At 37.3% G+C, this 14,253-nt stretch overlaps 2 protein-coding genes across 3 annotated transcripts; one reads left to right on the top strand and one right to left on the bottom strand.

Annotated features, from left to right (window-relative positions):
* Nucleotides 1-405: 405 nt before the first annotated feature.
* On the bottom strand, nt 406-3,562 carry LOC127974552 (phosphomevalonate kinase). The gene is made up of 5 exons (XM_052577914.1): nt 3,202-3,562; nt 3,059-3,122; nt 1,713-1,865; nt 1,272-1,401; nt 406-945 (listed from the first exon to the last, which is right to left on the bottom strand). Exons 1-5 carry the CDS (start codon nt 3,312-3,314, stop codon nt 770-772), a joined length of 636 nt encoding a protein of 211 aa, XP_052433874.1. The 5' UTR covers nt 3,315-3,562; the 3' UTR covers nt 406-769.
* Nucleotides 3,563-3,588: 26 nt separating this feature from the next.
* Nucleotides 3,589-10,241, top strand: eaf1 (ELL associated factor 1). Of its 2 annotated transcripts, XM_052577913.1 has the most exons (7): nt 3,589-3,617; nt 4,178-4,308; nt 4,666-4,760; nt 4,844-4,980; nt 6,755-6,921; nt 8,303-8,494; nt 9,560-10,241. In XM_052577913.1, the coding sequence occupies exons 2-7, from the start codon at nt 4,206-4,208 to the stop codon at nt 9,607-9,609; spliced, it is 744 nt and encodes a 247-aa protein (XP_052433873.1). In that variant the 5' UTR covers nt 3,589-3,617; nt 4,178-4,205; the 3' UTR covers nt 9,610-10,241. The 2 variants fall into 2 exon arrangements, with proteins under 2 accessions (XP_052433873.1, XP_052433872.1); XM_052577912.1 differs by lacking the exon at nt 3,589-3,617 and having other exon boundaries at nt 3,972-4,308.
* The last annotated feature ends 4,012 nt before the right edge of the window (nt 10,242-14,253 follow it).

A 14,253-nucleotide genomic window follows, 5' to 3' on the forward strand; every position in this document is an offset into this window, starting at 1 on the left:
AGAGTGTGGCACCAGGTGTCTTCAATATTGAACCTTTCCACAATATTCACATTTTCTGAGATACTGAATTTGGGATTTTCCTTAGTTGTCAGTTAAAATCATCAAAATTAAAAGAAATACACATTTGAATGAGTATAATACAAGGTTCACTTTTTGATGGGAATTAGTGAAATAAATCAACTTTTTGATGATATTCTAATTATATGACCAGCACCTGTATCTGTCTACTGTTTAAGACAATACATAGCCTGACTTCACCATTAAAACATTTTGTGAATATTAGAACAACTGCTCACCAGTTTACAAGGGGTGGGGAAAGAGGGGACTGTATTATTCCTCTCTTGCACATATTCAAACAAAGCACCTTGATGTACCGTCCCAGTTTTGGAAAAAACACACACAAACCATATGGACTACTTTTATGTGTTTTTAACAAGAACAGTCACAGTTCTTTCAGCAATTTGAGGATGAAATTGGAATTTGTTATTTGTATAATTAAATACATTAATATTGTACACAGAAAGCACCGAAAATAATGGTACTTTTTAATCATCATACATCAAAAATAAAGTATATACAAAATTATATATATGTTTATAACATATAGGCAACGAATGATCCTTTTTGTTACAAAAAGAGAATAACAAGAGACGTTTAGCAATGCCAAGAAGGTGAGTAAATTATGATGAGAGCCATCCATTGAAATACAGAAGATTTAGCAAGTTCTTCAATGAGCATGATAAATGAACTGATAGCAAAAAAGCTGCTTTTATTTTTCTGGTTTAATTTTATTCTGTGTGTTTGATTCCTCCTTCGGTGACTTGATCAAAGACAGTAGATCCTCCAGCTGTTTTTCCAGAACGTCTTCAGCTCCATCGTTCCTAATGATAAAGTCAAACTTCACACCCTCATCCAAACCACACTCGGACTCGGCGTCATCTATACCTGGACAGGCACATAATGACATGATCACATCATTACCACAATTCAATTCAAGTTTATTTGTACAGCGCTTTTTACGATACAAATCATTGCAAAGCAACTTTACAGAAAATTACGTTTCTACAATATTTAGTAGTAGCTTATCTGCGACGACTGTCAGTTTATGTGCATATGACAGAAATTTTCAGAAAAATTATTACAAGTCGTAGTCAAACGGTGAACACTATTAACAGCAATTATTATATGATGCAATCACACTTATAGCAAAATTGGGTAGTTCTGTATGTTGTTTCAGAGTTAACAACACTGTTTTTCTTCAGCATTTCTACCTGTGGTGTATCTCCAGCCTCTCTGTGATCTCGTCTGCTCAGAAGCCTCCACCCGAACACAGATACATCTCTCAGGAAACTCTTCATGGAACCATTGCACGTCTGACATCCTTCTGCAATCACTGATTATCTGAGCGAGGGATAGTATGTGATACATGTCAGCCATCATTTCTTTAAGTTATACCACTCTTTTATTTTTCAGGGTTGTAGCGAAGACGTTTGAGTTTTTCTGTGTATCTTATGACAGTTTTCCTCAAATGAAATGTTGAGAGAGCAGCTCTGGAGATGAAGTTCATGTCCTCATATACAGTAGTGAGTCAAGCTTGCTTTATTATGTGTAGTAGACTAAAGCTGCGCTCCTCATTCACACACTCTTTGATAATCTTAAGACTTGTAGACCACCTCCAGCTCGCAGGTTGTTGAGGGTGAGAGAGCTCATACCCAGATGGGCTGCGTGGCATGTTTGATGGCCAGTCTACAGAAGAAACCGGAGTCCTGGTGTCTCTTCATCTCACCCCAGCGGATCATGTCAGCACGATAACTCTCCTTATACTGACCAGAACCCAACAGCTCCTCGTAGTCAAGACTATGATCCTGATATTCAGAAATAAAGTTTTCACATAGAATTAGAACAATTTCCATTTCACAACACAAACAGAATGATATTTCAGAGAATTCACCTCAACATTTAAATGCATGTCACTCCCAAATGTTTGCTAAATATCTTCAAGGAACATGAGCTTTATTTAATATCCTAATGATTTTTGGCATAAAAAGAAAAATCTAACATTTTTACCCATTTCTTATTGTTGGCTATTGCTATTTATGACTTCTGTGTTCACACAGTATTATACAGTGATAAGAAAAAGTATGTGAGCCCATTGGAATTTGTTTTTCAGCATTAATTGGTCAAAAAATTTGATTAAAATCAGATGACATATTAAGACCATTTAATGCAGAAAACGAACCAATTCTAAACCTTTTCTTGCCACTGTATAATCTATATTATAGGAGTAACCGGTGTCAAACTGTATTAACCAGTAAATGTTAATAAGCTGGCTGAACGACATGCTTTATGTAAGGAATAAACATTTGAGAAAACTGTGTAAATCTAGCGTAAAACAAGGTCACATTATTCTCCTCACCCCTCAGCTATAGAAAAACATGAGACTTAAGCCACTATTTAAATAATCGTATTGGCATTATATATCAAAATAGTAAAATATGGTGTCATAAAAAAAATCTAGCACATGCCCTGACAAAACATCTTAGTTATGTATACAATGATAAACATATATATTTCAAAACATTATACACTATAAATATATTGTTCAAATATATTGTATAAATATATTGTTCAGACTTTGTGGAACATGATTTTTGTTAATGTGGTGGAACTATACAATACACCTGTGTAAGCTTGACAGGAAATGACTTCATACATTGACAGTAAAATGAAAAAAAAAAACAAAAATGCATTTGTTACAAATAATTGCAAAGTGGCTCAAAAAACGTACATATACATATATCACATATACATATATCATATATATATATATATATATATATATATATATATATATATATATATATATACAGAAAATCAGCAGATTTATGTGGGCTATTAAAGACAGAACTATCATAAATGATACAAAACATAAAACCCATTTGCAAACTTTTTATTTTGATGTTTTAATATGTAAAACTAAACTATTCCATTTAAACAAATCTGGCTATTATTTCAGAACGTATGTCAGGCTTTTCATGGTTAAAGATGTGTGCTGTACCTTAGCATACTGCTGTTTGAGAGGAGCAGACAGTCTGAGTATGCAGCACATCTCTGCTGTCAGTCTGTCATTCAGAAGAGCATGTATTTATTCATGAATTTCATCTATTCACTCAACAGTGTTAAATCAACTCGAGATCTCACCTTTTCTGTATTAAATCTGTCACATAGTCCTTCCCTGACTTTCGCTTCCCACTGAATAAAAGAATGATCCTCGGTTGTGTAGATGTCATGGTTGTGAACTGCTCTACATACATACTCGAAACTGACACATGTTTAGTATGAATAAAACAGGAACGGCTTTAGGTCTGTTTACCGTAATGAACCGAGATAACGCAGCATTGAAATAATACAAACACGCTTTGATCCTGCTGTCTTAGCTGTCCTTTAGAAGATATGTTTTTTAACTTTAAGTTATTAACACAGTATGTGATTTTAAATTTATCATTTAAAGAAAGTGTAAGTGGACGTGTGTCGAACGTCAAAACACGTAATGCTTGGTGTTTTGTGTATTTACGGTAATCGGACGAGTGTCACGCCATCAACTCACAGGGCTCTGGGTACGTGATAAACAATTTTACTTTTTTTGTCTTTTTTTTTTTTGTGAAGCTGAAGCGTTTTATTATTGAATATTATTTAGATATCACCAGTGATAAAAAAAAAAAAAAAAAAAAGATGGTAATACTATTTTGCTCACCTTTTTTCACTGATATCACTGAACCGGAAGTCAAACGACAGAAGCGTTTTTTTTGTTCTCTCTGAATTTCGTTCTTTTTTATCCCCTTACTTCTGTGAAGAAAACAAACTTGCAAATTATTTACATGCAGGTGTGCTAACACGCAATCGTACTGTATGATTTTTTTTTCTCATAATACGTTTATTTCAATCATTATTATTTATTTTTTTCATTGTCATTTTGAGCTTTCGCTAACTTTGAAATAAGAACAGCTCAGCTGATAATTTTTTTTCTGCATTATGTTTTAAATACTAATTGACTTCCAAACCATAATAACATAACATCTCTGGCAAAGGCGTTATTTTTGTTTTCGTGACCCGGAAGTTTTGGATCAATCTTTGTTTACATGAGACATTCACCGAACACTTTGTTATTTCGTGCAAGCCTGGTGAACTCGATGTGACGCGCAGTGATGAACGGCAGCTCGAACCCGCCTCTGGATAAAGAAGAGCATGTGTTAAAGCTCGGGGACAGTTTCGAGAAGAGGCCAAAATCATCTTTTCACACCATCAGATGTGAGTCCATCAAGAATGACGTAACTGAATAAACTGAATGGCATACAAACCCACCTCTAATCTTACCAGTATACGGAAACTGAAAATGATATACGTCCCTCAGACCTGACAGTAGATTTGGTGTTATAAATGTGTGGATTATGAAAATCATTGACCGTATTAACATTATGACTTGTTCCACACATACGGCGCCTTTAGACTCTTAACGAATGAATGAAAAAATGCATAAATAAATGCAATCAAATGGGCAAAAACACTGTTTATAACTTACATTGAGCCTGCAGTAAAAATATGCATGGGTTTATTATTATAAGTAAAGAATAAATTGCCATACCGTGTGTTCACTTTATTCCACAGATGATTTTAAACCAGCATCCATCGATACATCCTGTGAAGGAGAATTACAAGTAGGAAAAGGAGATGAGGTTACCATCACATTACCACACATACCAGTAAGAGTCTCTATCCATAAGATCTGTGGCTGATTCATGTATGAAACCCTCTCTACGGACCACTCACAGTCATTTCTCTTAAGGGCTCCACTCCACCAATGACAGTGTTTAAGGGCAACAAAAGGCCGTATCAGAAAGACTGTGTTCTTATCATCAACCACGACACGGGAGAGTTCATGCTGGAAAAGCTCAGCAGCAGCATACAAGTCAAGAAGACGAGGTGAGCAGCCAAATGAACTGTAAAGATTTGATTGTGAGGAGATGTCAGGTGAAGTGTCACCTAGTCACCAGGGCCCGTATTCATAAAGAATCTTAATGCAAAAAGTAGCTCCTAGTGACTAAATTCTTAGAAATGTGGGCGTTTACTCTTAATATTAAAAAGAAAAAATCCTAGTAAAGAAAAAAGTAATTCAGAAAGCATCTTAACCCTTAAAAGAGGTCTTAAGGTCAAACTGGTTAGGAGCACAGACGAGGACTTTTAAGAGGCTTAAGAGTTTCTTTAGCAGAGGAGAAAATGGCAGAAGAAATGTGTTGCAAACAATGGATGACAGGGAGTTAATTAGATGCTATAGATTAGATAGTGTCTATCACATTTTCTAACTGTTTTTAAATTCGTTTTAAGTAAATGTTTTAATCATTTTAAAAGTTTTAAAATTGCTTGTTTTATTTGTGTTATTATTTTTCTTCATTATTACTTTACTTTCTTTTATGTAAAGCACTTTGCATAACCATTGTGTGCGAAATGTGCTATATAAATAAACGCTCCTGCTTTTTGTCCCTTGCTGTGACACCCTGCCCGAATTATCCTTTAAGAATGGCCTTCTGTTCATCCACTAACTGGGCTAATAGTAAACACTGTTTGGCTTTCTCGTCCTTCTTGGTTTTGATCCCATGTTTGATGCATTAAAACCAACAAACCGCCACTTCAATCACTGTAATTGGAAAGAGTGAAACAATTTTTATCATTCTAAGCCAATCAAATACCTTATAGGAAATTAAAAGCATGGTAAATAAAAAAAATGATTTGTATACACACATATAATGTGTGTGTGGGTGTGTAAGAGAGAGAGAGAGAGAGAGAACGGTCAAATAGGAAAAATTACACATGTAAATTCAAAGTGAGAATTAGAATAGACCCTATACTTAAAATCACTCCTTTTTCCTTCTTGGACAACCAACCAATCACAGTCTTCAAAAGATTGTATCATACATAGCAACGGGGTCAACCCCGCCTCCTCACTAAGATGAAAGTTTTTGTCTTTTCCTTACTCAGAGTTGCTCTCAGATCGATCCCGAATCGCTCTTAAGCTAAGACTCCTACATAAAAGTTTTTAAGCTAAATTAATCTTAGAATCTTTATGAATATGGGCCCAGGTCTTTTTGACCGAAAATATATGGACATTGATTAGTCTCTCTCTCTTTTTTAAATTAATAATAGTGTTCCTGTAGTTCAGATGAACTAGTAAACTCATTATAATGATATGCTGCTTAAAACCGAGTGCTGAATCCAGTGTTTCTGAATTAAATCCAGTGTTCCTGAGGTTCAGGGTTAGTACCTAGTTATTACATTGTTATTGTAATTACTATAATAAGTACATAGTATGTACATGGGGAACAGGACTGTAAAATAAAGTGCTACCAAGAAAACTTTGCCATATGTGCTTATAAATGTTAGTGCATGCAATATTATTTATTCATTCAAAAGCTACATAAAAGCTGTAATAATATTCTACATGAGACATAGAATATTCCCATTAACATCACATGCCACCAGCATTACTGGTATTACGCAGAATATGGTTTGAAGACCACTGAGCTACTCAGTTTAATGTGAATGTGAGCGTGTGTGCAAACCGCTGATTTATAATCGATCATACATAGATCAGTGGTGTAAACAGACAGAAATCTCCCTGGTTCAGATTGTGCTGTATTTTGACTTTCACTGTCGGTGGTCAGTGTGTGTGATGCTGCAGATGTCTGTTTGTGTCGGTCAGAGCTGAGGGCAGCAGTAAGATCCAGGCTCGTATAGAGCAGCAGTCAGTGAGAGCCAACCAGCTGACGCCACAGTCCCGTCCCCCCATCAAGCCCGGAGCGGGGGCTAAGACCTCCCCATCCAAAGACAACCCTTCACCTGAGCCTCAGCTGGATGACATCAAACGAGGTCAGACCGCATGCTTGCGATTACACACTTATACTCAGTTATCAATGATAGACTACTGGACTGTTGTCTTTTTTATTAAACATTAAATACATATATTTAATGAAAATAACAATCAGCTGGACGTCTGTACGCACTGTGTGTACCAATGTCTTCTGTGGGAATGTTTAAACCGTTATTAGGGATGTCCTGTATTTCTGTCAACTGAACCAGCAATTCCAATCATTTGGGAATTTTATATCATTCTTTTGAGTCTGTTTGTTTTCTTCTCGGTGAATGTTTGCGAAAAGGTCTACATCGTGTGGCATTCGTTCAGAGCACTCTCAGAATCGTCTGAAGTCAGCATAACACCAAAGACCAAATAGCCCTGTTTTTCTCCTATGTGCTGAATGTCTCAACAATGTTGAAACCGTAAGCTACATTTGTTCTGCTTGATAGTTTGGTCTGAAGAATCAGTAACTGCGTAATTGACCACAGTTGAATTATTAACATGATGATATATTGATTTTTACATTTTGTAGTGATGTTTGTGATTAAAAAAAGCCTCTTATCTGTGTGTTTAAAAATGTTTTATGATATGATGAAACTTACAACAGCAGCAACAACAAAAGCTTATTTTAACAGGAAACTGAAGAAATTAAAACAGATAAAACAAAGCTTTTTGATAGAAAAAGGTAAAATTCAATTTAAGAATACAAATATGTGGATTCTGTAAAACTTAGTATTGAAGGACTTTGTTGCTAAAAAAAATATTAATTTGGCAATGTATACAAAGCTTTGAAAAGGGTTTTGAAAAGTTAGGTTATTTAGATCATTCAAAATACATACATAGTTTATCTTGATTCAAAAAATTGGATTCTACCCCATTACATTTTTGCGTTATTATCAAAAATATGAAATAACTTTTTTCTTTTTTAAAGAACTTTACCCAGTCCAGCTGTGGCTTGTGTGTGTATTCATGCATGAATTGTATGTAATATCACCAAGTTTTGTGTATCTGCAATTTAATGTGACTTTACACTGATATTTAAGATTTTGTAACAGCTTTTCAGCTTTGCTTTTTAACCAACAAAAATATTTTTTAATATTAATATAATTAATGTTTGGCACTTTTCCTTAAAAAAACAAACAAACAAACAAAACGGTGATACCATCTTTTAAATTCTTATGATTATGTTTTAGGGATTTGTGACCCTATCTATATATAGTTTTTAAATATGTTACTTATATGATTACTCTTCATTGTTTTACATGTTTTAAATTCAAAAAGTGATTTCCAGGGTTAAGTATTTGTGTGCCCTAGCAGGAGATAAAATTGTGCTGTGTTTGGTTCAGGTCTAAAATGTTTTTTGGGCTAAATCTCTCTGGTTTGCTCTTGTCTCAGAGCTGCGGGCCGAGGTGGATGTGATCGAGCAGATGAGCAGCAGCGGCAGCAGCAGTTCGTCGGACTCGGGCAGTGGTGATGACAGCTCCTGCAGTGACCGAGAACAGGACACCCATCTGTCCCCCAGCAGGAACAACATGGCCAACGGAATCAACCAATCACAAGGCAGCAATCAGCTGATGAACACACTCCGTAAGATCATTTTATTCACTGCTAACAAAAAATCAACAACAACAAAAAAAAAAATAAGACTAAAGCATGATGCAGTATGAAAAGGCAGTAGAAAAACACTGACAGATTTGGTGGTCAACATTTTTACATTTTAGGGTACATTTACATAACTATGTACTAAAAATGGACAAATTTTTTAGTTTTTCATATACAGACAACAATACTGTCAAAATGATCCCTATGAGGCATGTTTCCATAACAAATCATACTTAAATTGTGAATTAATAATATGCCTAATGGAAACGCGTCAATTTCGCAAAAACGCCCATATATCTTAAAAAAGTCTTTATGCTTTTTATGCTTTTCAGGCAATGCAAAAAAGGAATTATTTGCAAAACTGCAATGGAAACTTTTTATTTTTCACATTTACAGGTCACAAGGCATATGCAAAAATTCATATGATCATTCTTCAATGTAGTATAACCTAAGAAACTGTTCATACATGCATTTCATAATGCTGTTTTCATGTAAATGAACGGCCAATGACAAATATAATGTTTTCCATTTTTAGCTGACAATGGTGTCACATAAATGGTCCCTAAAGGCCCGTTCACACCAAGTACGATTACTATACAGATAACGATAAAGATATAGTTCTAAAAATCATTCTCAATATTAAAGAATAGCAGTCAATACCATAGTTGTAACGATAAAGGCACAGAGAAACAACATTTTTGGAACCACTTTCAGAACAATTTTATTTCAGCTGATAAACGATAACATCATTGACAGCCAATCAGAATCAATCCTGCTGTAACAAGCGCGAGAATTTAAAGCAGCAGACAATATCGTTCACTGGTGTGGATGCTAATAGTGTTATCTTTATAGTTATCATTCTTGGTGTGAATGGGGCTTAACACTTGGAGAGGTACTGTTAAAATAATCTTATTTCAACTTTTTTCATTATATGTAATTTAATGAAAAAAAGAAAACTGAGTTGCTGGGACATTAAAGTACCTGTATTTAAAGGAACACCTTACTCTGTTTTATATGGTAAACTGTTTTGTTGGTGTGTTTTTCCTTCAGGAAATGATCTTCAGCTAAGTGAATCTGGCAGTGACAGTGACATCGATTGACCTCCTAGCTGATGTTACAAACATAGATTGTGTTTCTCTGCGTTACGTGCTTTCATAGATGATATCGGTCTTTTTGCAGTGGTTTCATAGATATCAGTGCTTTTGCAGTTTTATCTTGAGCTTTTAATGGCTTCATGTTAACATGAAAGTGTTGACGAATGTAAAATAGTTTTAATAGATTTTATTTTTATTGCGAAAGGAAATGTCTGAACAGATAATGTTGTTTAAATCATTAAAACTGAATATTGTACCGATGGTTCAGTATTTTTATGAAGCTAAAAATCATCAGTCAACATGGCTTGTTAATTTCCCCTCCTGTTCAGTGTTGCATAAACCAAATTAATTGCGTGATCTTTATTCTGACTACTTTTCACATTGAAGTTCAGCCAAAATGTGTTACACAGTTTAGAATTCAGTGGCAACCGACAAGTACAAATGATTTTGTCACATTTTTTGTTCACATAAAACATGTTGAAATAATGTCAATATTCAGTGTCTCAAAATATGTGTATGTGGTTATCTATAGAAGTGTATACTGTTGGTTTAACCAAAAATAACTTGTTTTATTGCACTGTAAACAATATTAATGTTGTAAACACTGAACTTGTATTAAACCTGGAACAGTTGTTTCATTCTTCGTGGTTGTGTAATTCAGATCTGCATTATCATACAGAAAGGAAGAAGAAGAAAAGAAAACACATTTAAAGGCTTGCCTCAGTATGCCTTGTGTTATGTATGAGATTGTCATACAAATAATTTGATGAATTACATAAAGTCCTAGAGTGTTTTGCTTGACTGTTTCTCAAATCCAGAATTAGGAGTCAATATAATGTTTTATTAACTTCAATAATAAAAAAGAATAAGTAAAAAAAAAATGGCTTTCCCTGGGCCCATTTTTGTTTATGCTTATGAAATAACCTTTAATCAAACAAACATGAACAACTAAAGCCATATTTTGTGATAATCTTTGTCTATCAACATAAAAATAAAAAGTCAATCCAAAACATTCAGCTATAAGCTCAGTTTATAGTTATAAATGCAAAAAACAATAATAATAATAATAAACGGACAACATTTTCCATTTCTAATCCACCAAAGTCTATATCAGTGTTTAAAATGTACTATTCTTACCTTATTAGTTCTACAATATATTTTTAGGCAGCATCCATGCACATTTCACACAGTGCACTGAAATTTTGATTGGCAAAATGTTTTTAAAGAAACTGAGTCATATCCTTTCAGTAAATGGGGGGGGGGGGGGGGTTCCTGGTCATTTCAAGGGGGTCTCATGAAAACCAAAACCAAAAACAGTGGACACGGCTAATAAGTAAATATATTACTGCTACTAAACAACAAAAACAACACAGCATATCAACTAACTTAATTTGTTTTTAATTGATAAATCAATTGCAGTTTTCAAACAAAATGCTCAAACTTTAAAGAGTTAGTTCACCCAAAAATGAAAATTGTCATTAATAACTCACCCTCATGTCGTTCCAAACCCGTAAGACCTCCGTTTATCTTCAGAACACAGTTTAAGATATTTTAGATTTAGTCCGAGAGCTCCCAGTCCCTCCATTGAAGCTGTGTGTACGGTATACTGTTCATGTCCTGAAAGGTAAGAAAAACATCATCAAGGTAGTCCATGTGACATCAGAGGGTCCGTTAGAATTTGTTGAAGCATTTTGGTCCAAAAATAGCAAAAACTACAACTTTATTCAGCATTGTCTTCTCTTCCGGGATCTTCTTGAACCAGTTCACCAAATCGAACTGAATGAGTTTGAAACGGTTCTCGTCTCCAATAAGCATTAATAACCACAAATGACTTAAGCTGTTAACTTTTTTAATTTGGCTGACACTCCCTCTGAGTTAAAACAAACCAAATATCCCGGAGTACTTAATTTACTCAAATGGTACACTGACTGAACTGCTGTGAAGAGAGAACTGAAGATGAACACCGAGCCATATAACAAAGAAAGATTGACTCGTTCTCAAGTCAAGATCCGGTTGCATTGATTTTCGGATCACCAGAAACCGTTTCTCCCTGGCGCCGCAGGTGCCCGTCTGTAATATTAACTCCTTAACTGGGAATTACATTACAGTAGTTCCCTTATCGAGTCGGTCTCTCGACATTACGTATGGGGAAATCCATTTCCTCGAAATTATGAAGTCTGATTAAATAACTGTGCGCCCTCGCCCTCACCTGATTGGCTGACAGCCATAAATATAGGTGACGGCGGGCGCCAAAAACCTCAGAATCTTTTTTCTTCACTTGAGTCTGGTTTCGCCGTGGATTCACGCATACAGAGCGGAAAATTGTGGAAAATTATCCCCTCTCGCGTTCTGGTGATTTTACTCTTAAAATGTCTCTGCAGCATGTGTGGTGGACCCATTGATTTCCCGGATGCACACGAGCAGTGTGTGCTGTGCCTGGGTCGGGCTCACGCAGAGGCGGCATTCGAAGGATCGGGATGTCGTGCCTGTGAGGAGCTTCCCATCAAGATCCTTCGTGCAAGGCTGGCCGTTACCCGTAACAGTGGCCCTGTATCTCCTGCCTCTCCCCTGTCTGAAGCCACCCCCGCCTCGCTGGATGCCGAGATTATGGCGATCCTCACGGAGGCGGTGGCAGATATGGAATTGGAGTGGACAGCCCCCAAGGAGCTGCCGTCTAAGAGATGGATGGACGGTTCCTTCCTCGGCACGGGTCGCCAGGCTGAAGCCCCGCAGAGACCCGCGCCTTTCTTCTCTGAGGTCCATGAGGAACTCACCCGGTCATGGCGCTCCCCTTATTCAGCCCGAGCCCATGCACAGGGGACCCAGCTGCTGACGACGGTGGAAGGGGCAGAGAAATTAGGATACGCACGAACGCCTCCCGTCGAGGATGCTATCGCGGCCCACCTGGCGTCTTCTCCCGGCTGGAAAACCGCCTCTTTGCCTTCTGTCAAGCTACTGCTCACATCGCCGAAAAGGCGTACATATCTGCTGGACATGCAGCATCTGCTCTCCACACGATGGCAATCCTGCAGGTCTTCCAAACTCGGCTCCTTGGGTCCCTGGATGAGGGAACCCCGGACCCAGAGTCGCTCAGGAAGCTGCGCACGGCGGCGGATCTCGCTCTCGCGGCGTCGAAAAAGGTAGCGCAGGGAATCGGCCACAATATGAGCAGCCTTGTGGTCCTGCATCGCCATCTGTGGCTGACGCTGTCCGGCATGCGTGATGCCGAAAAGAGGCAGTTCCTGGATGCACCAGTGAGCCCCACCGGTCTTTTCACTATCTAATGTGGTCCCTTTATTATGCCCGCATTATAAGCCGGCAGTGTATTCCCAAGCACCAACATATTGCTGCATTTTCCCCATATCACACCAGTGTTGCTTATCTGGGTGCACTGGATTACGATGGTGTAAGAGCTGATTTGGCTTTGGTTCCGGTACCCGACCTAGAGCTAATGCGCTATAATAATGCGAACTAGGCCGGACAGTATTTCCCACATGGCGGGGGTTTTATTGTTCCCCATACGTAATGTCGAGAGACCGACTCGATAAGGGAACGTCTACGGTTACTCACGTAAACTTAGTTCCCTGAGAGGAGGGAACAAGACATTACGTAACCTGTCGTGTGGAAAACCTTCCAGCCTCATAACTCTTGTTCAGTCGAAGATTCTGAGGTTTTTGGAGCCCACCCTCACCTATATTGATGGCTGTCAGCCAATCAGGTGAGGGCGAGGGTGCCATTGGCTATTTGCAAGCAAAAGAGTTATTCAATCAGACTTCATAATTTAGAGGAAATGGATTTCCCCCCATACGTAATGTCTCGTTCCCTCCTCTCAGGGAACTAAGGTTACGTGAGTAACCGGAGACGTTTTGAACTTGAACATGCCCCTGGGCTCATAACACAAGCACAGAATCAGTTCAGAATCAATCACCGAAAAGAACCAGTTCGGTTCAGACGCACGATGGGTCAGTCTGCTTCACACTGAATCACACATGCGCAGTATCATCAGCTCCTCGGTTCTCGAATCAGACGTGTCTGACAGAAACGGTTCTCGTTTCAGTGTACGAATAAATGTCGAATAAATTATTATTTATTGTTCTGCGTAGTTTGAAGAGAAACATTGTTTAATCTTTATCCCATATATATATTAATCAGTAATCATGACCAACTGACCAACCAGCTAAAACCAGCTTAACCAGCCTGGCCAAGCTGGAGACCAGCTAAAACCAGCTATTTCCAGCTAAAACCAGCCAACCAGCTTACGCTGGTTTAAGCTGTTTTTTTTCAGCAGGGCAGGAAGAGGGTGGGGGGTCAAGGCGTTTTTGATTCGTCACCACGGAGATGTATAGTGCTCGCGCCATTTGACAGAATTCTTCTGGATTAGCTAATTCACTTATCACCATAAACAACAAATTGCATAAATGATTTTAGTAAGAGATTTATTTTACAGTGTAAACAGCTTCCCTGATTTTAGTTTGTGAAAGTAACGTACATGACTGCTAGCAATAACTCATACTCTTTGCTAGCTTTCTTTATATATTTTATTCCAAGTTTAAACAATAGTTTAGTTTTCATGCTACTAAATAACCGGTGTGACTTCACAAACTGACTTGCTCGCTGGGGAGTGAGGAAGGATCCGGGACTTTTATTTTG

The sequence above is a fragment of the Carassius gibelio genome, chromosome B16, assembly GCF_023724105.1.
Source record: "Carassius gibelio isolate Cgi1373 ecotype wild population from Czech Republic chromosome B16, carGib1.2-hapl.c, whole genome shotgun sequence".
NCBI classification, from domain to species: domain Eukaryota; kingdom Metazoa; phylum Chordata; class Actinopteri; order Cypriniformes; family Cyprinidae; genus Carassius; species Carassius gibelio.